A 27,225-nucleotide genomic window follows, 5' to 3' on the forward strand; every position below is an offset into this window, starting at 1 on the left:
CAACGAAACGAAAAGATTCTACTGCGAGGTGAAACCATCGTCGGGCGAACAACCCGTGGCGCGCAACGTCCGGAAAAGGTAATTAGAAACGAACGTTGCAGAATAGCTTAACGGAAAGGCAGCGAAGGATTATGGTAAGCGCTGGAGAAACGCTGCCCAGGGAAACGCTCCTTTAGTGCTCGCAACAATTAGCATTAATCTTCGATTTGATATTCCTTCCGCATGCCAGCACGCCGAGTGTTACCGTATGCCGCGAACCGTGTCCGGGGCAGGGGACGAAAAGACGAAATGGAACAGATAATGCCGGAATAAGTTTGACAGTGCCTTGAACTCTGATTTTACCGATTCGTTCTTATGGGTGGAAGTTCTTAGGGAGGTTGAGCTGGGTTTTTAACCCACTTCATTAAGTGCACTATCTGATCAGACGCTCTTAATCTGTTAAGATTGAAAGGATGAGGCAAGTGTCATATAATTCGTGGCGCTCTTTCTGAAACAGCGTGGTAACAATCTGCTGGTGATGATGTTAAGCAATTATTTGCTAACCCATCTGCCAATAATAGCTTCGCCAAAATCAACATCAAGGTTGTATTTCGTTTTGCACAATGAAATGAGCACAAAAGAACCGTGGGATGCATTAATAAGGCAAACAAGAAACTGTTGATAGTAGTGCCAATGTACAGAGCACGTTTGGGGAAACCATTCAAATTTCATCCCTTGTGTTAACCTCACCAAAACCATACTACAAAACCATCGGTTCCGAACGACAAATCAAACAGCATATTAAACCTTGTGTTAAGTATGGGTGCACACACCAGCAAAAAAAGAATTTAAAACAATTGTCCCCTTTCCTTGCGGTGCCTACTAAGCTGGTGGGAATTGTAAAGTTCTATTGCTACTATTATCGGACACAACGCAAACAGACAGTGTTCCCGGAGTCCCGGATGGGAGAAACTTTTTGTCAGCAATTATGACCACCGCGACAGAATTTTTGCCGACCTGTCTCTTGTGCCGCAGCTGTGGTTGAATGATGCATAAGGTAGCTAAACTCAAGGACAAGGCAACAGGGAAGTCCATTACCGCGCTCGAACTGGTTGCAGCCTGCTCGAGGGTCACGTAAAAATTGGGCGATAGGCAACGGTGCATAAGAGTGATGGTGTGAGTGTAAAAATGACACAGGAAAAATTCACCACTTTTCCCAGCCCCGGCGCATACACTGGCGACCGGTGCTCGGCTTGCGCGGAATCCACCAGCACACAATTACATGCACAGCGGAAACGGAACACATCACTGGCACAAAACCGGAGACAGGTTGACAATTTTGCAAATTTTATGAAGCTCGTAATCCGATCTAAAAAGAAATCATTCCGACATCTGGTCGTGCTGGGGCTGGCCGATAGCGAAGCGAACCAACCCATCGCTCCACCGGCAATCCAATGACAAGCTATCCCGGTGCATTTTTTGTTGTTTTTGGTCCCCTTTACAACGCTGAAACACAGCGGCAAGTTTCGCGCTGTAAACCACCGAACCCACGGATCAGGTGGATGCGGTACACCCGTCAACCCTTGGTTTATCCGCTCTGCTCGGAACCAAAATGGACAAACGACGAAATGGATTCTATAAAGTTAGCCCGAAAGGACTAGGTCGCCGGGAGCAAGGATTCGGATCTCGCCCGCGGACGAGACGACTTTACCGGTGTTTGTAAGGGACTATGTGTGTGTGCAACTATACGCTACATCAGTACGGTGATCCTTGGTACAGGACCGAACGGAGGGTAGAAAAAATACCTGAATAATGTTGCAGTTTGCTCACTAATGGCCCGTAGCTTCTCTGAAGTAAGGCAATAAAAAAGGCGACCGACGGGTAAGCCATCATCATAAATACCGGAGAAGCTACGGCTCTTTTACAGGGAATCACACACTGTTTCGCCAACGGGAGAAGGATCCCGCTTTTTTGTGGACTCCCGGACTTCCCCCTTCCACCCGTTTGAAAGGCTTCTTATTTTACTCAAAGCCGGGACCATCCAGGTGAGGTCATATACCGGTACGTTGGTTCCGTTTCGCTAGGTCATGGCTCCCCATGACCAGTGCGGTGGCCGCATTCCTGACATCATTATCAACATCGGTCTTGGTACAGGATGCAGGACTCGACCGCAACAACGGGTGCCCATTAGTGTGCTGCCCCACTCGCGACCCGTGCCACCCCGCTCACCTTCAGCTCCGGCTCAAGAATAACCGAGTGCTGTGTTGGTTGCTGGTCTGCTGCTGTCGGTGCACATTAACCATTATTGTCGCTCGATAGTATGGTATGTGGCCTGTGCGTTGGTGCGTTGAACGTTCGCAATGGTGTGCCATCGGGAGAAAAATATTCCCCCAGGAAGTACAGGGTCGCACAATTTAGCAACGACAATCCCCAACACGTGTTTTACGCGAGTGCAGAGAAAAAAAGAGAAGGCTTCATGGCTCGGCAAACCTTGCGGACGAGCGTGATAAGATTGAATTCGATATTGGTTCGGAAAAGCTACATCAAGATGAATTTAAATTCCCATACTTAATGCTTCCAGTACCTGATCATCCGAAAAGCTACTTTTACTTTACACTTCCGTAGAAAGTGCTTCAAGTAATGGATTTTCAATTCGGATTTCCTTCGCTGTTAGGTCACGTCGGCCATCGAATTGCTTACTAGACTTGTTGATAATCACTTAGTTGAAAAGAAAATTACTCCTCACTATATGCGCGGCGACTCTTAGCGAGAATATTATCATCAGCTTAGACTGTCCTAAATGGTGACATTCTCTTAATTTTATCTTAAAAAACAGAATATTTAATTTTATATGATGAAAGTGGCCTTCGTCATAATTAACGCTTCAAAGTCTTTAATCTTTAGTTAAGAGGACGAATACCCTCTACTTATCTCTTCTGCAGCGATCCTTGCTCATTTATTCTATCTATCCACTGTTTCCTATTAATGATGACAACATTTTCAACCGCTGTTTCAAAACATGTGCATGCCGTCATACACCAGCAAAGGCCATAAATCTTCTTTTGCATCGCGAAGAATCCTCAAGAAGTCGTCCGTCGCTACTAGCGGATTCGTTCTCTGGCTAGAAAAGTGCCAAGCCTCCAACGTATAGCCGGATGATGTTTGGCGGATCTCGGTGCTCTGGGGCCTCGGTGACCACAGACACCGCGATGACGATTTTGTAGTGCACGTCCAATCGAATCACGGCCCGGGAATGAGGCCTCATATAGCTCCGGTAACTGCGTGCTCGCTGGCAGAAGCGAAAAGCTGAAGCGAAAATAAATAACATAATGAACAGGGAACAAATTATGAGTACCGTTGGAACGGTTGCCGTCACCGTCGCAAGAGCCCCGTTCTTCGTTGCCATAGTTGAGCGGCGCCGTGCCTAGTCAGTTGGCTTCGTTGCGTTGCGGTTCGTTGCATTCACAACCGTCATCGAGATGTACGTGAACCGCACGGTTCTGTCGCGGTCTTTCCACGTCCCGGTGCGAGAATCTACCTTGGGCTTCCATCCCAATACACGTCCCGTCACTCCTGCCATTTGCTTCCTGTTGCTGCGGGATAAAAGCGTTGCAACGTACGCTGGTCCACAGCTAACCGTCACACCTGCCTTGCACTCTGGAATCGTCCCGCCGATCCGCGGCAAATCAGAGTTGGCGTAATTTTTCCTCCCCTCCCCATGGTCCCTTCTGCCGTTGCTCTGCCGCTCTAGTGCTGCACAGATTTGGGAGAACTTTATTATGCGGTAACTATTCACTACTTTCCCCACGATAGACACATACACCTACCTACACGCCAACCCACTCCGACCACGCAATTTTGCTCGTGCGGTGAAAACCCCCTGAAAGGAATTCGATGCAAGGATGCTAATGCAAATGGTTGTAGCGCAGCACAATATATCGGTATCATCGGCCACAAACACCCCGGTTGAAGTTCCCGTGCCGGGAAAAGTGCATCGCAGCGGAAATGACATAGTAGCTGCAAAGCGTGTGAGTGCAGGTGCAAATCGGTTGGATCAATTTCCCATTAATGTGGCGCGCGTTTGGAAGCGATGTAATTTGTAGTAATTTTTAATAATCATCTGCCGCTCGACTAATGAATGGAATTATGAATTTATCTAAATGGAGTACTTGGCAAAGCATAAACGAGTAATTGATAGCGGTGTTAGCCGTGCTGAATGATCTGCATTTTTCAATTGCACAAATGTTGCTAAAGTAAACACTCCTGCATGGGGTTATGATTTCAATCACTGTTGAATGATAATGATATTGAATGCAGAATTTGATTATTATTTTAATATGAATTGTGTATTTAAATTGATTGGAGGATCCTCCACACAGTTCACATTAAATATAAAAAATTATTATCTAACTATTCGCTCATTTTTCATTGCTAATTCTTCCCTATCATTTTACCACATTACACGCATTTGTGTGAACCTAGTCTCAATCGAGCAAAGCGTTGCTTAATCGACCACGCGTCAATAAGTCACATTCCCTACGGCCACACGTCTATGCTGCTTATCGACAACAGTCCTTCTCCTAACACATTGTCTTACAACAGGATTGCAAAACCGTAAACCAGCACAGCGTGGAAAAGAACATTTCTCTAAAGATGCTACTTTTCACCGTTTGCGCCGAGTTCAACGCCACGGCAAAGCGAAGAAATCGACTGACAACTTACCGGAAACAACTTGCGATAGATCACGTCTCCTACGCGCCGTTTCATTCCACTCCCGGCCGGTTTCCGGCCATCCCCCATCCGCGGAAGGGACCAGACATCGGGAGCGATGGTACGTAAGTGATTAAGCTCTGTATCGTCTCCGATTTCATCATCGTCGCGTTTAGCGCTGCGGCGCCTTTACACACATCGTGCAACGTGTATCGTGTAAAACGCAAAGAATCAACCGAGCACGAACGCCTCTTGCCGCCAGCAGTCACACTTTCTTACGCGCCACTCGCATAACTGTGCACAGCCGTCACAAAGCGCGATTGGTAAAACAAAAGCTCGCCCTCGCTCGATGGGGTTCTACTTTTACGCTCTAACCGTGTCTAGGATCGCTCCAGTACCTGTGCTCCGCTTTCAGGGAAGGTGTGTCCGGACTGCCACCGGGGGACTATCATCTGGAGTACTGGCAGCGTCAAACCGACCGATGGGGATGCATTCAACGGAGTGAAACTTCAATGAGTCAACTTCTAGCGATATCAGACTGCAGTGGAGAAGAAGCTACAACACAAAAAAACGCACACACATGAGACACAGAAATAACCAGCCTTCTGAAACCTGTTCGGTTGGAGTGCGTTCCCTTTCAAGAGTCTACCCCATTGACATTGGAATTACAGCCCAGGATCTGCTAGACAGAAGGAACGCCGGAAACGTCTGAGAAGGAACTCTTATTTTGCTGAGCACGCAACATTTAAGTCCCGTCCCAAGTTTGGGTTCACATTTCGTGCGTTCCGGGGTGTTGGGTATGTACCCATTCTAAACGTATTTTATACCTCAATGGTTTACCATAATACAATAGATAACTTATGCTAGGTTGTTGCTGAAATCATTAATCTCAAACAGGCATGACAACAGCAATAATAATCATCTGGATGCTGATGTTGTCAATGATGACAATAGTGATGATGCAATAAAGATGCAAAAACAAAGGAAAGTGGATGAAGCGGATGAAGTAATGTCGTTTTAGTTGTTCGCACTAGAAAGTGAAGTTTTGCATATTTGTAATATGGTTACATTGAAGATACCTTTCAACATGTGTCGAGATGGAAATGTGATGACATCAAACGCATCACTGTACGGTTTCCAGCGAAAAACTATTCCTGCAAGGAAATGAAAGCGAATCAGTAAGTTATAGACAAGAAAAGTATCACATTTCCTTGGTAAAACCATTCTCCCAGTGGCACATTTCTTGTGTGTTTATGATCGGGCAACGCTTTGGAATTTAATTTTACAGGAAGTAGTTATTTTTAGATCGTTAAACCTCGCAGGGACAGCATCTCCGTCACTGTTAGTTTCCTTCCCATTTTCCCCCGACGCATCCAAAAGGAAATTATGACATTCTACAACCTCTGAGGCGTTTTTTTGCCAACCACAACCAGAATGAGGGTAATTTTATTTTACCAACCCATGATCTACAATATTATCCACCCTGTACCGTATCGCCGGGTTCGGTTCCAACGAAACCGACGCGCTGCACAATAGTGACCTCATTCCTCAGCTCAGCAAGTAATCATTCATCTTCCGTTATTTTTAACCAGACTGATGACGTCCAGATTCGCTGCAGGAAACCTACAACCCCTTAGCTGTCGTTATTCGCCCCAACGTCTGATGGCTGATAGATCAGGCGGCAGTACCGGCGCATTATGTTATCGCGAAAAATTCATCATCTCAGTTTCATCCCAAACTGTCGTCCCCGTTCGAATACTGCCCCAGTGATCATCCCAGCCCCATCAGTGACGCCAGCAGTTCTGCTGACCGGGACGCAACGCCGGCGAACACTTCCCACCCGGTTTGCGTGCCGTAATGTCCAGGCGCGAGTTAATTTATTCCCATAATTCTTACCATATTCCATTGTTGTAACACTGTTATCTGATGCAGAATGATTGCACACCACCGCACACGCGGGACCATTCCCAAGCCGTTTTGGTTGGTTCGCCGTTCGACACGCGGCCGTTCTGGTAGCGCCTTCGCGAGCTTCAGGTGCGGGAGAGAAGGTTTTTGTGTTTCGGGATACTACGATGCTCCAGTTCTCGCTCGAGCCCGGAGTTCAATGGAATAAAACGGTTTTCTAGCGCACAATAAGATCAGGGATTGCGATTGCGTGTGGTGCCCAGTTGCCTTCGCTCGATTCGATGCTGCCTTGATTTATGCTTCCGTTTTGCATGATTCTTCGCTCCTGAAGAACTGTCCCAGAACGGTACCTTTAGTAATGCCACGCGCTAGAGATGCAACACTGTGCGGGATGCTATCATTCATTGGGCTTACGGGTGGTGAACTAAAATTGCTGCTCGGAATTCCTGGACGCCGTCGTGTCAATATATCGGAGGAGTACCGAGAAAAAAATATTTGTTTTTTTTTACGTCAGCATGACCTAATTTCAAACTACTTGATGATTACTGAGGTGCGTTGTGAGATGCTTCATAGCTTCGCCAATAAGGTAGAAATTTAGTTTTAAAAAATGGATAATCATTAATCAATGTCTTAAAAAAAATAACAAAACAAAGCAGGGATCCTCCGTTCCAAATTTTGACAACCTATCGGGACTGAATTTTAGACTGGCAACTAGTACGATCAGGCATTTGAAACATCAAATCATTGCGGCGGTTCAGAATAACAGTTTTAGCGCGGTTTCCCATTCACCAAGAGTACCGAAAAAAAACACAAAAGTATAGGTTAGGGTTCCGTCATGATCTGGTTACAACAGCGCTTCTTCGTTAGCCTCTAGATGCAGCGCACTACGTACAGTTACGTTTTCAAATTGGTAACTAATATTGGAACTAGCGTTCCCTTGATTGAAAGTGCGTAATGTTTCTGGAAAAAAATTTTGAAAGTCTGTTGGACGATCTGAAAGAGATTTTTTACGTTAAAAACTCATTTATCCAAGAGTATGCATATCCTTCGTTATCTAAGTCTAGAGTGACTAGACTGGTACGTTATTAGATAGTCAAACCCAGTATGGGATAATCGTAATGATCGGATTTGACCCTCAATGCTGCCGTGTGAAGACCTGAGCAGGATACTGGGTACTGAACTAACTATCCAACTATGGGTAAAATAAAATCAAGGAAGCCGCTAACGACAGACCCTTCGAGGATGAAATGCAAAAAATGTTAATGCCCTTCCCTTACGGTGTCAAACATTCCCCAAGCTTGTCAAATATCACTTGATTTTATTTAGTGATTTTTGAGCGATTTTGTAAAATTCAACATTCTACATCCCTGTCCCAGCTTTATCAAAACCTCCTTTGACTGGGACTCCGTTATATATTTAAAAAAAATCAATCCATCAAAATGCGAAAACTTAAAGTCCGTAACGATTTCATCACACCTTGAATAACTCCGTATTACTCCATTGATGAATAAAATTCGATGTAACTAATTGAATCATTCCAAAAATTGCACGCCTTTACGTTATTAACTGTAAGTAATTGCAATACAACCGTATTTTTTGAAAAACTCTCCCCTCTTTACTTCCACACAGAACCTAGCTTGATTATAATTTGACAACATCATTTACCATTTTACCTGACGCGGCCGCACACAGCTGCGGAGCTCTCAATCACAACAGCGTGTTGTGATTGAGAGCTCGAGGCCGACGGTGTGTTCACTTCAGCAAAAACCTCAATCTGCACATACTTAAAATAGCATTATGTTACTGAGTCTGACCTCCGAGTCCGATTTGCACGGCAAAACCCAACGACCATTCCATTCCCTACCGTTGCGAAGGACTCCGAAATTTATGAAATTAGTTTTCTGTGCCTGGTAGAATGCATCCGTCTGCCGCCATCACCGCACTCGGACGGAGCGTGGAGGGACGTGCACGTCGGGCGGATGCTGTGGTTTTAGCTCGAATTCGTAGCGCACTAAAATAACTCCGACACTGGCAATGGCAATGAGCCATTGCCAGGCTGCCAGTCCAACCGGCGTACAAGGGTCGGCCACCGGGCATATACGGTCGGCCTCGAGGCGAGGCGGACTGCAATCAAATTTTCATTCTAATTCCAGCTACAATCGAACCGTAACAATTAACATACTTTTGCACTAAATTTCCTCAGATTCCAATCGGTAAATCCCGTGACATCTGGTCGTAGGGTAGCTTCAACCCCCCCCCCCCCCCCCCCACCACCCCCCTCCCCGAAAACCCCGACCCGAACATGCTGCATGCTGGCGCTATTTTGCAAGTAAATAAATATACATGCTTGAGTAATTAGTGTCACCGTGGTAGTCAGGTGTTTCCTGCCTTTCTCAACCTGACGGAGTGTGCGGGTGTTCGTGTGCGCGTTGCGGGTGCGTAATGTTTGACTTCAAATTTGCTTACCGTAACCGATTTGGAACTTCATTTTCCACGTGATTCATTAAAATATGATGATTTCCCAAAATGAAAGAAGCTACCATTAAGCGCACGAGTATAAATCACCAACTGCAGGACGGCTTTGGCATAGGGGGAACGCTGGTTGTCACTCGCCGAGCCCAGCACAGGTCTGGTCCGTTCGAACGAACCACAGCACCGGAGTCAGCAAACGGAGCCGACGACAAAATATCCCTTAATGTAGATTTTATCCCAGCCGATGATAACCTTACCTTTGCCGAGCCCATGCACAAAATCTAGCCGCCGGTCATCATCCGTTGGTACGGTCATAAATTTTACGAACCCTGCCCTGATCCTTTGCCGATCCCATCGGACCGGATGTTGACAGTGTAAATATTTTAAGGATAGCTAGAGCAACCTTCGAACTGCGGCAACACGGCCACAGGGCCAGCTGGACAACTACGGCCAGCTTATGCATTCTATGTTCCGCCTGTGACCGGTAACTTTGTTTCGTTTCTTTGAATGATAGATTTGTTTGCCGTGCCGGTACCAGGGACCAGAGAGAGAGAGAAAGATAGAGACCGTGCGGGATGCGGCGCGACTAGGCAAATATTTTCACTCGTGCTTTGAAGTATTGTCAAAATTTCACTCGACTCTAGTCCACCAAAACTCCTCACAAAAACTCTCTCTTTCTGTCTCTCTCTCTACCGCAAACAACAATGGTTTAGCACCGAAAGCCGAAAACCGAACCGGTGTTTAAATGTTTAAAAACCTTTAAATTTTAGTGTACCTTAGAACAGTCGAAAAACAATCCCGTTGAAGCAGAAATGATTTAAATAACAAATTAGATGTCACCATCCGTGCCCACGAAAAGCGCATCTGCCGACGGGGAGTGATTCAATTTATTCCGCCAAACACTCAACGGCGATGACACTCGCGCATCATTATCGTCGGTGTCGTTATCATCAGCGTTTTCATCGGCTCACCGATCGATTCCGGGCACTGTCGGTGGCAGTTCCCGGAAGTTTGGGGGTTGGTTGGTGGGCAGAAGAAGACGAGCAACAAAAAATAAAAAATTGTGCCATGTTCCGTACGCCTTAATTTTGACGGTGATGTTGGTTAAAAGTTTGTAAGCCGCGCGGGACACAAAATACCATCACCCGCCCCCGCCCACTGCCTATGGCCCGCCGCCAAATCTTGACGAGGGTGCGAATTTTTAATCCAATTCTCTCATTACGCGCATGAAGGCGTTCCGGTTACCACCAAAGCGCGTCGCCTGACTTAACAAGGTTTTGATTAATTGAAAAGTCAGGATGATTGCAAAAACATCCTTTCCATCTAGTCCTGTGTCTCTAACGCTTGGCTGTCGGGTATGCGCGAAATGGGCACTGGCAGAAGGGACGAATCGGTTGGCTGGTAGGAAGAATGCTTTGAGGTCGCGGTCGCGTTGTGTGCTTTCGGTGTAGATTTCTATCTGTTCGTGCACAAACAACTCGTCGATGATGGAAAGTGGTCACGAAAGTAGTATAATTAGGGCATTTTTGAACTTATTAAAATTTAGTTAAACCAAATACAGAAAACAAAATTCTAACCAAGATAAATTTTTCCCATGTCTATCCATTCTCCCTTTTCGAACAAATTACATTTAATGGCGTAATTCCAACAACTCCATACACCCCGCACTGTTACCTAACCATTTACCCAATCTGTCACAGTACCTGGTCGCGGAAACACGTGTCATATTCATTTACCGCAATTTCAATCTAGCTCCAATTCAATTAGCACCCCCAACCGTCGCTCAATCTCAACCCCAATAGCTCGGTGCAGTGGGGCAGAAGTCGGGATAATTGTTTACAGCAATCTATTTTCTTCGCTGAACACTTGTACGAACTCACCGGCACCCGGTTCGTCAGTCGGTTATTTGTTTCTTCACCACGATCTACCCGTGCGAAGTGGTCTAGTGTAGCCGAGTCCCTGAACCCCGAGCGTTCCTGATCATTGGTGCAAATTTATCAGATCTTTGATCCGCAAAGCTTCATTTCCCTTTTCCTGTGATCGCAGCAAAAAAAAAAAGTATGCCACTTCAAACCGTGATTACTTGGTTGAGCCACCGGGTTTTGTCGTTCGGACCGGTTCAATCGAACACCGCTGGATGGAGTACTGCCCACGTGGAAACGCTCCGCTTTGAACGCACGAGAATAATTAAAACTCTTTCGTCAAATTCCAATCGCACCGCGGCTTTCGCTTGCCACGGAAGAATCGTTATTACTTCATTACTTTCACCACCGCGATGCACACGATCGCTAGGGCGCTCCGAACGAGTGGTTCGCGTTCTTGCCCCAAACACGCACACATCAACATGAAACGATCGTACCGAGCCGCACGGTTTTGCACATCGGGTTTCGATTGTTTGTGTTCGGTTCGATTATAAAACCAATTAAAAATCAAATTAATTTCTTGTCCTACAACGGCGGGCCCTTCGTTACCTTGCAGGGCGCCTGTTTCCTACGAAAGCTCCGAAACTCCAAAAACGCGTCTGCCAGGTTTCGTTTATCCTCGTACATTTCGTTCGCTGCTGTCCTGCATGTACACCCGTGTGTATGTAGGGTTTTTTTTTCTTTCACGACCATCGTTCTTGACAAACAATGTTCTAATTTTTTTTTTTTGCTCCGTTCCCATTCTTCTACGACTTTGTTTGCTTGGTTAGGTTCGCCGCTTGGAAGCTTTGGAAAACGGCTGTAATTGGCAGTGATGTACGAGGCGGACCGGAGCGCGTTACTTTAAAAAATGTAAATTTACAATCTACCGGCCAACACACGATGGAATGTACATCTGCTGCCAGCTGACAGTGGCAATTTTTATCCTTTATCCACCGATACGAGAAAGCTTTTATTATGTTTTGCTATTTTTAGTTACCTATTTGGAGGTCAATATGTTCGTTGGAAGTGGCCTTAACTAATTTGAATGGTAGTTTAATCAAGAATTAGCAACTAGCGTTTGAAGCTTTGGATATGGTTGCCATCTTTTTAGTTGCTTCATATCTTGAACCGATAAAGACCTTGGTGAAAAAAATGTGATTGACAAATTCTTTATACATAGGATTGTGAAAACTCTCCTTAATTCATGTCTATGCCTTAATATAAGCCTTGCGCTGTACATGTTCCTCCAGTTATTTTTCGTGTAAATTGGTTAAGAAATTCCCCTTTTCCGTTCGTATGCAAAAACATGTAGATCTTTCCATTGAAATGAAATATCCAAGCTATTTTCTGGCCTAGACTCTGTCACTAAAATCACCATGTTCGGATATTTCATAGAAATTTCAAGCGCTACGTTTTTACACATTCCTGTCCCATCATCCAAGATGCATCACTTAGGCTGCCGTTCGATCGCATCCATCACTATCGTGAACGCTTGTGCAGCTGGACCGAACCAGCTGCTGGTCGACAGACTATCCCAGCTCCATCCCGACGTCCGTCTACCGCTTGCTGAGGCCCGCGCTGTGCCGTCTAGCGGGCGGGCACCGGCAAACGAACGGCCACCGTTCAGATAATCGATGTAATCGTAATCCGACGTAAGCGGTGCCACTTTCGAGTAGTAAATGGCGGTGAGCGTAGAGTAAATGACCACGGCGGCCGTCACGAGCTGCAATGTGCAATTCATTCTCATCAGTACCAATCCGCCCGTACAACCCAGATCTATCGCAATGCAATTGTGGCTATTGTCACACCGTTTCGTACTCACCTGGAAAACTGCCCAAAATTTGTATGACCCTTCGCTGATGATGAAATCGTAGTACCCGTTCAAGGGATCTCCTTTTATGTAGCGACCCTCAACGGTAGCTGTGGAAAAGTGCGGTCGTCGATTCGATAAGTATGCAAAGGGTTTGCGGTAGAGTTAAATGCTATATTTTCGACAATTACAGTTAAAGTTAAGAAAATAAATGCCCTATCCCATATCCATGACCATCGTTCCTCCCGAGACACACATTCAGATAAAACATTCAAGGACTCATCGTTCGCCCTCATCGAATGCGTCAAATGTTTCATATCAATGCGATCCCGGACTGTTGCTTCTACTTTGGTGCATTTTCTATCGCGTGCATGACCATCTCGAATGTTTGGGCTGCCGGTCCAAACCACCGACTAGTGACCACCGTATCCCATAGCGTGCCCCCGCTCGCTCCGGCCATCGTACGTCCACCGGCAAACGAACGCGCCCCGTTCAGGTAATCGATATAATCGTAATCCGACGTGAGTGGGCTCACTTTCGAGTAGTAAATGGCCGCAAAGGTGGCGTACAGCACGAGACCAGCGGTGAAGAGCTACGTGTTGTGCAGGGAGAAAACCCAACCGGCATACCCGAAAATGAGCGTTGCATTGTTGCCACAAGGAAGAGAAGAGAGAAAGGGACGAAAAAAGAAAATTGGGAAATGCGTTGGTACATTGAATTGTGTGTGAGTGTGGCCAAACTCAATTACTTCGGCAAATTCGCCAAATGCAAACGGTTTTTTAGGGCCGAACGGTTAAAAAGCGCGTATAGCTACCTGCATCACCACCCAAAACTTGTACGATCCTTCGCTGATCACGAAATCGTAGTAGCCATTCAGGGGATCGCCTTTAATGTATCGTCCACCTGTCACCGCGGTTGCTGTTTCTGGAATGAAACACAAATCGCACGTTTAGCACGGTTTAATCAGCTGTGCAGATTGAAAATGCAAAAGTTTTTGTTTGGCGAGGGGTGGAATGTAAGAGCGTAGAAATAGCATTGGCATATTTGCAGATCTATTATCGTAGAATGCTTTCTTATTGAGGAACAGTCAAATTGGAGCTTCTAACTGTGACTCAATAAATTTCATTTTGCTAGAATCCTACATTCAAGAAGCATTCTATAATATTCTTGTCAAACTCAGACGTTTTGTCGTAAGTCAGGTATGTGAATTTTTGGTCAAAATTTTTTGAAGCACAATTGATTTTTCTTAGTTCATTTTTGGTTTTGACTCCGCTTAGCTAACAGAAAATCGAGATAAGGCTCTGCGGTTGAAGTTTTTCGTTTAAAAATTCATATGTTCCCTTTTAGAGTCGGCCTGGAGTACGCGATTTAGACCACATTGTTCGTTTTGTCCAAGACATTTGGATGTTCTAATCCCTGATTGGGGTGACAACGGTCCTTCACACGGCAGGGCTGGGGTGCAAATCACATCCAGATCGTTCCCCCGTAGTGAGGATTGACTATCCAACTACGTGGTATCAGCAGGTCTTTGAATCCATTCGATGGCCAGCGCAAAGAAGTGATGGGTAAGTCCTCATTTTTTCCGGAGCAACTCCGCTGAAACTCTGGAGTAATCCGGAATGCACTGCACATCAATTGCTGGTAGCTGTATTTACTTGAGATTCAAAATTGAAATCTAAATCGCTGTCGATGTCCGAGTAATTCCTCATTTTCACAAACAAAAAAGTATTTCTGTGTTTTGTGATACAAATTTGTTTATTTTATGGTAGTAAACCCGTTTCGTTAATTTGCGTTTGGTTTTTGCTTCATTATCAACGTCTACATCACAGTTTAAAATGTCATAAATGTACCATATCGTTGGATTGTTAGCCAAAAAGCATTTAAGTGTGCCAGGCACCTCTGTCCCATGCGAAAGGGAGCTCAAGGCACAACAAGGCAAATGTTCACAAACAAATGAAACAAATTAATAAAAACAAATGGTATTTGTGCAACTTAATTATGAAACCAACGTATAATGAATACAGTGGAAAATTGAAGGAAAGCTAAGGATCAAAATTAAGCTTTGGAGTAGACGATGATAATGAACAGAATCAACGAAATGGGTTTGTTTCGAATAAATAAATAAATTTGTGTTACAGATCGAATACTAATTTTGTTTGAGGAAATGAAGAATTACTCCGGCATCAACAGCAATTTCGATTTTGAATCGGAAGTAAAAACAGCTACCAGCAATTGATTCCGTAGTGCAATCCAACCTCTTGACTCAGGGACAAGCCTCACAGTTTGAAGAATTCTTCTATTTCTACACACATGAACTGTTACACAATTTTAGCCGTAATTGCTTCAAATACATTGGAAACATATTTTGGCATTACCACTTCAATTCAGGTTCTGTTAAAATATGGCGCATTGAAGGGAAATAAACATAAGTTATTAATAATATCGGTATTTTTCAACAAAGAGAATCTCTTTAGCTGTTGAATAAGATGAATAAAATATTTTACTCACTTTTCAACCATCTCCGTTACTTTTTCCCCTAGTGCAAGATGCAGGTTTATGCAGCTTTTTAACCAAACAGTTCAGACAAAACCCCAGCGGCATAATTTTATGCCACATTCTTTGACCTGCCACTGCTGCTACCCCTACGTACGTGGGAAAACTCCCCTGACATAAGTCCTCCCAGTGCAGAAATCAAGCTTCCAAAAATTTACTTTTATTTTTACCACCGCATTCCCCCGCACCCGTACACAACTGTCCGCTCCTTTTCGACAATTTTTGCACGGTAGAAAATCCCACAGCCTGGTGGACTGGTGGACGGTAAGTAATAGCATAAAGCATGACACCGTGAATGCATTCGTGATGGTTTGGTGGAAAGTTTTTAATTTGTAACTTTATCTCATTTCCAGATCAGGCTCCGGTGAAAACTAACGCTCGTTTGCTGACGGAAAGCGAGATGTGGCGCTTAATTCTTTTTTTTTTGTGGTGGTGTAGAGCGGAGGGTTTTTGTGCTACATTTTTTTTTTGTTATTTTGCTTTTTGTGGTTAAGCACACATATGCGAGCAAAGAAGATTATTTTTCTCCTATCGTCAACTGATGAGGAATTTTGCATTGCACTGCTTGTGGGTCGTACAGCACCACCGATCGAAGGCGACGGTCATGGTGTGTAAATATAGAATCATTCAAATGTTCCTGAACTTTTAGCAGCAGCAGAAGGATTTTTACCTCACATGGGCGCATGGAACGTACAGGATGGAACGAATATTTTAAAGTTTTTCAATTTATTTCTACTTTCATCACACGAAAAGGTATGTTGTTGGCTGAATGATGAATGGTAGTGCAGGAAAATGGTTTTTTCTCTACAGCTATAAATGCCATCCACACGTTAGTGTGTGTGCGTATGTGAAAATTGTGGGAATTCATCCATTACAGAAGGAAAGTGATAAGCACTAAAAACTAAATCACAAACTGTAGGTAGTAGACGACATTTTTTGTTTAACCTTTGAGATATTTTTTAACCTCTAGTTTGAAGCTACTTCCTTCAATATCTCTTCTTGGGAAAAGCATATTAATTACACCACTTCTGGTTGTAGTAGAACATTGAACAGGAAACATGTATTTATTGCACCCAGGATCAAACAAGCACATCAATACCGGGCACCCAAATAACTTAATGTCTCTGGCTGAAAATATTTGCCAACGGTCATAAAAGGATCTAATAAAAATCCATTATTTCCAACCATTTTTCCTCGTCTTATGCAAAAGCCATATTTTATGGTGCTCGAACGATGTGGAAGCATGGTTTGCTTCCTTTTTTTTTTTTTTTGCCCTCCCGAATGTCATGGATAAAGCTAAATGGAGCATTTGTGGTAAAGGATATCCGTAGGCTAGCTGCTACGGTAGCGAGCGTCTCATTGAATTCTGCAAGTGTCTTCCTTCGCAAGCCGGCAAGCAGACAGGCACGCACGTTATGCCAAAACGGCCAAACATTAGCAAAAGCGTTCCCTCAGCAGTGCACGTAGCCCCAACCACCACCGACCGAACCGTACCGTATGCTGCTGCATTCGGGAAATATGCTAGGCATTCAAAATATTCATTACCATTTTCATTACCTCCACCGGTGCCATTGGCGCCGCTTGTTGATTTTTCGCCAAAAGTGATGATCTCCGTTTTATTGCCACCGTCACCAGGATTGCCGTCGTCATCGGTGGCTATCGTCCTCCGCACTTCCGGCTTTCCGCTCGATACCATCGAGCGCATTGATCTTCCGGACGATAAAACTGTGCTTATCACATTAAATAATGTCAGCATCGGTTTCACCATATTGTTGTACTGCTGCTGCACGCTCTGCTCCTTTGCCTTTGCCAGCTGCTCGCGTTCCGCACGATCCGCTGCCTCGTCGTAGTCTTCCAAGCCCTGTTCATAGCTGCAGCCGGTGGTGTTTGGCAGGGCCCGAGAATTCGCGAACACGAAGAACAGAACGCCGAAACCGTAACACAAACGGGCGTGCAGGAATAGAGAAGGAAAAAAAGGTGGAAACGAGTTAACCCAATAGAAAAGACACATTCAATCTGGCAAACGTGTTAAGGAAAAGGAAGGATCTTTCAGCCGGAAACGCGAGCTGACATCCGAGAATGTTTAGCTAAAAATGCTTCACTGTGATGTGCAGACAGATAATGTACGCAACTGGATAAGAATAATAAATTTGCTGTGCATGTTAAAGAATTTCCTCACATAAAATTGTTAAGCTTTTTCATAAAGTTTATGCTTAAAGTTGGAAACATATTTACACATTTCAAAAATTAACTCTCTTCAGTACAGTACCTTTACAGGCAAACTGTAACAAAGGCCTGACCTAAACATAACCTGTGCAAAAGTCAAAGGTTACAATATTTTTATGATTGTTATTATGCTTATAGTATTAACAGCATACAGCATTATAGCCAACCGTTTACGTTGAAACCAGCGCCGCTCATTCGTAGTACGAATGACAAGCATAGACAATACGCTGACTCTAATCCAACGGCACAACTTTTCTGTCTCCCGTAAACTGCTACCACAAGCAAAGACAAATCCGTTGCACTGCGAATACCCGAAGCTGTACCGAGCTAAAGAACGGTCGGCACAGTTTTGGCAATGAGCAGCTAAAGATAAAGCGCAAACAGAATTAAACGATAATAACAATAAATAAAATTTAATTCAGTTTCTCAAATTGTTTTATTAGAAATAATGAATGTACCACACGAAGAGTGCCGACCGGCGATGGCAATGACCCGTAACGCAACCTCCATTCCCGAGTGCCACATTTGCTTGCTTCTTGCGAGCGTGCCGGGGACGGTCCGGTTGTACGAGGACTAAATCTCCTGAAGGTACTTCCGGGGTCGTGCCAAAGCGCTTCATTACGGTTCACTGCGGTTCTGCGGACAAATGTTTGCCGCACCCCCGTTTCGTTTCGTTTCGTTTCGGTGGCAGAGGAGTTAATGAGGCTAATGAAAGAAAAACCTCTCCCTTGTTTTCCGAACCCGAACCGAAACCGAATACCAAATGGGGAATTGGGACATTAGGATGGACATAACACGGCACACTCACTAGCCGGCTCGTATCGCGCCAGCCAGCCCGTTCGCTCCAGCCACCGCGAATATCATCATTTTATGGGGTGAGACTAACGGTCTAGATTATGATCCTGATTTGAGTTCAAAGGATCACACACGGCCGGTCCCAAACGGTCGGTACCGCTCTTTATCGGTAGATGGGCGGAAAGGCAAGGTCCGTGGTGGGCCGTGCTAGGTTTTTCCATCTCACCGAACACATGTATGTGTACGATGCGATGCGTGCATGTTGTGGTTATGTTAATTGATAATGTTGCGTCGGAATGTGCCGGATCTTCGCCAATGGTACGTGCCCTTCCAAAAAAAAAAAAAAACAAACACACACAAAACCGTGTTGTGATAAGCAACAAGCAAAAGGAAGGAACAAAAAAAATTGCAGGAATGGGTGGCACACTAATGCCAGAATCGTTCGATCGATTTTTGGTCTCCTGTGTCCTTCCCTGGGATTATCTTATTATAAGCCACACACATAGACACACATGCCACCCCGTTAAATGGTGCTCCCCATAACGCCCGACATAAGACTAAATTGAAACAAATGAATTCGGAGCAGTCCTTACCAATTACGGAAACATTCTAGCGTAAGATAAGAAAGACACACCCAACCCCTTCCCAACATATGGAGCAACATTCTTACGTGAGTAATAATATAAAGCTACCCCCACACAAGCATATCGTTTGATATTGCCTAAACTTCCTGGTACGCATTTCGGCGCTTTCAAAAAGTCCCCGGTTTAAGCCTGACGGAAATTAAATCGACTGGATAATCTGCAATGCTTTGCATGAAGGCACACGGATGCAATTTGAAAACGTGCGCACCACACACACACACAGTCACAAACTCTCGTCCCTAAATAACATCATAAAAGTAATTAATTTGACTAAACTTTCCCGAAAGTCCAATCCATCCGGACCCGTACAAACTCACGGCCAGGTCTTCCCCTCAAACAGGGCCGACACTAATTTCATCAAAAGCGTGATTATGATTACACGTTATGCATGAGGCTGTGCCCGTCGGTGCACTATGGCTTTATGAGTTTAGTGCATGTTTATTTGCGAGTGACGAAATGGTATTGACGCAACACGGACGCTCTTTGAATTAGTGCCTTTTTTGTCCCGTGATACGTGCATGTCAGCTGAATGGGTTGAATGAAATATGCACAGCTAGATTGCCATCCTGCCCGGCCTACCCCACGCGACTTGATCGCTACTTTTCGATTCTCTTTGAGCTTGTGCTGCCCGTTCCATTTTGTCCCGCTGGTAAAAGGTTCTTGATTACAGTTACAGCAGCAAATTGGAAAACCAAAATGATAATTAATATCTTGCATGCGTCCTGCATATCTCTGCCCGCCAATGAAAAGGTACACGCTTGGTAAAAAAGGTTTTTTTTTTGTTTGCCCTAAAGGACGCAGCGGGAAGGATCAATTCCACGGAATGGTGCGGACTGTGAGCAGCGCACACATCATGTTCAATTTTTCGTCATCGTTTTCCATTACAGGCCTGCAGCCAATGAAGGTACACTGGGCATCGGGATGGATCAATAACCAGATGCGTCGGTTGTCACTGCATCCAAGGGTCGTGCGTGATACGTTGAATATTCAATAAATATTTCACCTGTTTATTTACGACGCGCTTCGGCACCCTGGCGCCCGGTGTACCCTCGACCGAAAGGGCTCTTGGTCCGCGCACATGGTCTGATTTTAACTGTTAACATTACCACTGCCGGATGCATTTCAATGGAAAAGTATGCATTTTTACCCATTCGCCCAGCACCAGAAGCAACCGGGACGAATGAAATTACGACCCATATTATGAGATGAATGCAATTCAAATGATATTCAATTTATATTTATCTGACCTTGGGTCGCAAACACGGTCCACCCAGGGTTCGCGTGTATGAATTCTTGCATGAAAAATTCAAACCACGACCCCGGAGCATAAAAGCAGCAACAAAACTGGTATGAACCATATCGGTTGCCCTTCTTCGATACGGGGTGGTGTGCGGGTGCGGGTAAAAAGGTACAAAAAATTGGTACGGCAGGCCGGGCCGAAATGGTTTCATCTGTACCGGACCCCAGATCAGACAGCATTAAGCAAATGGATTAATTATTTTGTGTCCTCCAGCCGCTGTATCTTAACAATATTTTGCTGGCAACAGCGCGTTTATTGGTTACAGTGTGGTGCTGAAGATATGAAACAAGAGGTTCGCCGTTGTAAACGACAAGCTTTTATGATTGGAGAATTTATTTGCAAATACATATTTTAACAACTCAAATCAAGATTTGCAATCAAGTTTACTGCTTGAATTTTTACTTCCAACGAATTTAAGTTAACTTGATACAGGATTTCGCAAACAAAAATAAATGATTTTGGAGCTTAGGCTCGAAGAGGCTGAGCTTTTTGGTAACGAAAGAACTATTTTCTGAAGACGTAGCTACTTATTGAAGGCTGCTTAGTATCTGCTGATTTTAATGGGACGACGTGATACTTAGTACATCTTCCAAGCTTTCTATCCAACACTAACTACAATACATTTAATGGCAGAGTAAAAAGGAATTAATCGGAACACAAAAATCGCTAGTTTAAAAAAGCCCTTAAAGGGATGTTCTCTACATTTTTTGAATGTCTAGTCAATGTTGACCTAACACCAGAAACTAGAACTAAATTGTGTTTTTCAAGATCACCATGATCAGCTGATGATTCATATGTTAACCTTGGGATCCCATTCGATCCTCCCCGTACCATAAGGTGTAACATTATTTTCGTACGAAACTGTTCGTCTGTTTGTTTTCTTGTGCGATTGATGAAAGCAATCGAGTGCACTCGATTGGTCACCATTATTTTTACCCACCCTGGCACCCAGCAGCAAATTTCGGACACAATTTTGAATTAATGAACTATGACCCCGTGCTTTCATATATTATTTGTGCAATCGATTTGACTTTCGGGTTGGCATTGTACGACAGCAACCGGGGTAGGGTACCAACCATGAAGACAACGAATGAATATCAATTTTCAATTGCTATCAGATAAAAATTAATTCCTGTCCACCCAGTGCCCCAGTAACCACGCTGCTGATGGTGCCTTTTGTCACCCTATCCATCACAACAAGGCTTCGGGAAGGTTGAAATGTTTCAAAGTTATCCGACCCTTGTGTCCCCGGTGCTGTACACTTTGCCGGGCCTCGAATGTACGCCCCCCCCCCCCCTCCCCCTGGAACAGCCCTGTGAGCACTCAATTCTTTTGAATGGTGTAATAAATAAATGTACGGCATAATTAAAATTAAAAGCTCACACGAAGCAGTTGCGATCCACGATTTTTCTCTCTCTCTCTCTCTCTCTCTCTCTCTCGCTCTCTCTCCAGTGCTGTTTTACCCTTACTTTTGTTGCAGGCTAATGGCAAATAGTGGGAAGGATGAAAGGATTAAATACAGCCTACCAGCGCGATTGGTTTGACCGATCGTGCGTGCAAATTATGCTATGGGTGAATAGATCTTTTTGCGAAACTTTTACACCCACCCCCGTCGGAACATGGCAGTTCGGGATGGGTTTCCGGTCCGGACATTGCACACTAGCACACCCGCCCGCCCGGCCAGTGATTGTAATTGTCAAATTAAGCGGTTTAATTTAAATCTCAACCCCGGCACCAAGGGGCACAACCTAGTATGTAAGTTTTTGCTGCCACAAATTAAACCCGTCAAGGACTTTGAGTAAGCTGTGGTGCTGTGGTACTGCGCTGTCCCTGGCGGCGAGCCCCACACGCGGGACACGTGCAATTGAATATCCGCTGCAAAATTATGCGGGGTGAAATAATTCAGCAAGCAACACACCAACGCCAGCTCGCCGGATACTGCCGGTGCCCATGGAATGGTATCGCAAAACCACGCGCGCGCCAATTGCATGTTATGGCGCACAATCACGGTACCGTCATTTGGAGTCCGAAAAAAAAACCACACACACACAAAACGGCTACCAAACACTAGGACCTCCAAGCCAGCCTTTAGTCGCTGGGTGCTACTAAACGACCTAAACGGAAGAAGTGGTCAAAGAGAAACGCTTTGCACTATTAGAACTCTCTATCCCTGTCTGGCCCTCCCTTGACTGCTATCTTTCCCCATGTCCTCAGTACAAGTTTAATGTTTGTTATTGCAGGGTATCCGGTACACATTAAATTCCCAGCGATCATAAATTTAAATTCAATCTAACGTACAAACGTTTGGGAGTGGGAATCGCTTTTTTAGGCTTACATTCATGCATGATCACAAATTCCAAACAAACAAACACACTCACCTCGCACGCAAAAAAAAAAAATCGACCAGACTACAATCTACTAAATGGCAAATTGGTATGTTAGTACAATAAATTCCACCGCCCGATTCCGATCGGTTCTGGCTTCACCGCCGATCCGCAACGCGAACAACTACTTGATTGGTGTAGTTGATTTTTGTTTTGGGAGCTAAAACAAAGGGAGAACGCTATTTAAACCACTGTTGCTAGGACGAGGAGCATCATCGTCATCGTCGGTAAGCCCAGAGGCACTCCCCAGCCGCTTGGCTGGCTGGCAAGTACTGTAATTACGTTAAGCACAGTTTTGTACACTTTTTGCACCCTGCTGGGTAAAGCTCATCCCGTGATCGATTGTTAATAAGGGTCAACATGTTCCCCTTTTGCGCTAGTTGGGCTTCGGTGTATGGTTTCTCGCTTACAGCATTTTGCGTCCTGCGATGGACACATTAGCCGGGGCAAGTCGAGGTCCCCCTACCCCGAAACAAGCAAATGGAACATCCCGAAGAACGGATATGCATTAGTCGGTCATTAATTGGACTTTTTCCTGTGCAATTTTATGGCCAGTGACATGCAACAAGCATTAAGGGAGAAGCTTGCTCCCAATTCCTAAAGGTTCTTCGATTTCGTCCCACCGCGAAACCGGGGCAGCTGAGTTTCTAAGTGTGGTTGATGCAGTGAAGCAGTGAGAATGGGTTCCATTTGATGGAATGATTTCAGTCGCTTTTTTGCTTTGTTGTCCACCAAATTAGTTCCTTCAAATGGGAAGGATCATCCGGTGGTTTAGTAAGACAAAACACGCACACGTGAAACATGTGTGCAATGTGTATTTAGAATGAGAAACTATGATGCGAAAAAAGTACATTTAAAGCAATCAAACATTTTGCCAGATTTTGCTTCAAGTTTAATCCAGCTTAAGCTTCTTTTTCGAGCTCATAATGCCTCGCCGGGAATGTTTATATGGTCGAACACGGTTGAAAAATATCTCCAATGAAAGTGTGTTTCACCTGCCAGCCCAAACGACTAGCTCAATAAATAGAAGTGTAATATAGAGGGGATTATATCTGAATAGCGTTTCTGCTACAACTCATGCGGTTAATATTTCCACCGACAAGTTTACTTCACATTTCGTACACTCTCGAGCGATAAACTCTCGACGATGGGGGTTGGGATTGCATTAAAACAGATCGTTCATTGATCATCCGGTACCGGCGAAGACCCTCGTCTTTTTTTTTTCAGGGGGAATCACACATTTTCATATTTAATTTTCATTCCAATCATTCAAACCTGCGTTGTACTTGTGTGTTTGTGTAAATACTTTCATACAGTAGATAAACTAGCAAAATGCATAATTGTGCAAATAGCTGCACCGGTGTGTACTTTGCAGTGCTTCATGTTCTGGTCATATCGAAATTAATAAAACTTCCCATTCAACACCTTTCTGCAGACACACACACACACTCACACACATATATAGGATGGGTGTGGGAGGGAACTGATACGCCGAAGCATGATGAACACGGGGTGATACCAGTGTATACTGGTTCCGAACATCCGAACGAAACTGATTATACGCTCCAAAACTAACATTTGTCGACCAGAACTATGCTGCCCTCGACACCCGAAGTTCATTAACACCCGTACCCTCGGTGAAAGGGAGTTGATGAATAGTTTCCGCAGTAATTAGGCAACTTTATTTGAGAGATAGCTGCACACACATTCCATATGCAATTCCATCCACCCATCGCTTTCCTGCCATGCCGTTTTTGTACGCCTAATGCAGTTTTGCATCCGTGCATCGTATAGTTATATCGCCGATGATGCCATCTGGCGCGTGTGTGTGTGTGTGTGTGTGGAGGGGGGGGGGGGGGTTGAAACTCATTTTAACGATTGCCTGGCTTTGTAGACTTTTGTCGCTTTGTTGTAGTTGTTTTTTGTGTGTGTGTGTGTGTGTGTGTGTTTGTGTGTGTCCTCTCTGTCCCTGAGATGGAACAACTTTTTTCCCGCCCGAGATGGAGTTTCAACGAATTGGTGTGATTTTAGTAGATGATCGTTGCTGGTTTGCTCAGCGAAAAACTCAAACAACCAACACGGTAGGTGTCGGTGTCGTGTTTGCACTATTGTGACCGACGGATAGCGCGCAATTCGCCGCTTTTTGGAAAGTGAAACAAATTTGCAAACTTTGCTTACCGTTTTCGTGCACAACGAGCACAACGAGCACAACGAGCTTGACGGTACGGGTAACATCGTCGAAATCTGTGCGACCTGCACATATGTTTCATCGTAACGGACAACTCACCAAATTAAAAACATTTAACAAAGACAACTCTTCATAAATAAACATTGCACGCTGGAGTTTCAAAAACCGAGCAGTAGCGGAATGAGACACTTCAACTGTATACAAAAATAAAATTGCATAATGATAAGCTCCAATAAAATAGCACTATCTGCTCCTTTTTTTCGGTATATTTGTGCCATTTGTTGATTTTTAGGACAATCTCAAACTATCGGTCCACGGAAATCGGCAAACAACCGTAATGCCAATGCGCTAGCGACACTCATTACTTACCGGCTTAGCTGCTTTAAGGGCCGCACTATCTTTGGCGTGGTGGCCACCGCACTATAGCCCAACGTTGTCCCCGTGACGACGGTACGCAACGCATCCTCATCTTCCTCCGTCCAGCTGTGAACCGTTGTCGATTCACTTTCGGACCGGCTGTGGCTTTCAACGCCGGCTGGCTCTTGTTCGAAACTTTCGTCTTCGAGCAGTTCGTCCGATGCGGCACTGCTACTATCGTCTGCTTCCGCTACACTGGCTGCTGTCGTTTGTCTCGTACGGACACTTCCGGCTGCCGCTTCCGCATCGAGCATCACCAGCAAAAGTACGCCCATCAGCAGCAACCGAACGAGCAGCAGCTGCATCATTGAGCCCGGTCCGGCAGGACTTCCACTGGCCATCATTACGTTTAATCTGTTCGCCTGTTTCTCCGCCCGATCCGATGCAGATTTCAATACCCACTCTTGTCCGGTGCACGCGGCGTTGAGCAAGGGCGCTGGGAAGGTACGAGCTGAAGATGCAACTTTTCCTTCACCAATTTTCTTTGATACAGTGCTGCGTTCTCAGCGAGTCTTGTTGGGGATGCCCGCTTTCGGGGGACTTGCCGCAGCTTGTGCGGTTTGTGGAGTATCTTGCAGTTTTAGCACTCAAATTTCCCGGGATTTGTTGTCGATTGCTTTCTTCCGCCCTCAATAATTTAGAACCCTGAAACACTTTTTAAAGTGTCACTTGCTTTCGCAAGAATTGCAAAGCTTTTGATTGCTTCTTTCAGCACACCGGTATCGAATAGCTTCATCGGCAAACGGGGGCACTAAATAATTGTGTAGCTAAACTTTACATAATGTACTAGCCGTTGCATGTAGTAAGCGTAAAGTTGTGACTATTGATGGTGTCTAAATTCGAAGCACATGCTATATTGCACAACACCTACTCTCGAAAGTTCTCAATTTAATCTCACCAACTACACCACACCGAAACGAACGTTCTGCACCGGGAAGTGTCTGATTGTAACTACACCATCGGAAAGACTCTCGCCGCAAAGTTATCGTCCTGCAAGCGGGGAAACAATTTACAGACCAACAAAAAGAGACCAAGAATATGCTGTTCTAATTAGCACCTGGTGAACCGCAGCAGCAGAAAGCGTTCCACGGTTGTGGCCCGCTTTTTTTTGTCAAGACGCGACGAACGCCGGCTAACCTAGTTTAATGGTGGTCACTTGTTACACGTTAGCAAGGTTTGTTCCTGTTTCACTCGTCACAGTCCATGACTTTCATTGAGGCGCTGATGCGCCGTGAAAGTTTACTCCACATTTGCTTTGCTGTCTACACTGTCTATCTACAATCTTCCATTATTATATACTTCGTTAGGACATAGTTCTTGGATTTTTAGCCAAATTTGATTGCATGGGTATTTTTAGCTTGATAATACTACTCTCCTATCAACGGGAACATATTCGTAAATTACAAGACGAGAAGTCTGTAAGTGGATAAAACTTGAGCAACATAATCCGGATTGAAGGACTCACTCGATCCGCTAGACACAGCTAGACATTCCTTGATAACTTAATTTATCTCCTATCGTCTACAGTCTAGACAAGAGCCCGGTGCAATTTCCTGCGCCTCAGTCAGTGGGGGTTGATATCCGCTCGTTTGTTATTCGTTGTCTTTCGATTCTACACACCTACCTGCCTATCGACTACCCGTCCTGGATGTTGCTTACACTAAGTTTTGGTACAAGCCCACACCGTCTCGCCATTTGTATCAATCCTTGCCGTTAGATTGATGAACATCGCTGAGCTAATAAAATAATTTCCCGCCTTCAAGCCTGTTTCGAAGCCATTTTTTCCACTCACAAATGCCCTAATCGTTCGAGCCTGTGCAGAGCGTACGGCTAGCCGAACCGAACCGATTGGCGAATTGATGCTGAATCGTAAACCTAGAACGGTTATTTTGAGGTCCGAAACCCTTCAATCTTCAATCGGCCAACCCCAGTACTAAG

General features: G+C 44.8%; 2 protein-coding genes across 2 annotated transcripts in view; both read right to left on the reverse strand.

The window, feature by feature from the left end:
- LOC126560407 (methionine aminopeptidase 1D, mitochondrial) overlaps window positions 1–27,225 on the reverse strand; it is a 312,884-nt gene that overhangs the window by 249,807 nt on the left and 35,852 nt on the right. The window lies entirely within an intron of this gene.
- LOC126564931 (uncharacterized) lies at window positions 12,359–25,644 on the reverse strand. The gene is made up of 4 exons (XM_050222057.1): window positions 25,240–25,644; window positions 16,879–17,204; window positions 12,793–12,890; window positions 12,359–12,693 (listed from the first exon to the last, which is right to left on the reverse strand). Exons 1-4 carry the CDS (start codon window positions 25,629–25,631, stop codon window positions 12,418–12,420), a joined length of 1,092 nt encoding a protein of 363 aa, XP_050078014.1. The 5' UTR covers window positions 25,632–25,644; the 3' UTR covers window positions 12,359–12,417.

The sequence above is a fragment of the Anopheles maculipalpis genome, chromosome 3RL, assembly GCF_943734695.1.
Source record: "Anopheles maculipalpis chromosome 3RL, idAnoMacuDA_375_x, whole genome shotgun sequence".
NCBI classification, from domain to species: Eukaryota; Metazoa; Arthropoda; class Insecta; order Diptera; family Culicidae; genus Anopheles; species Anopheles maculipalpis.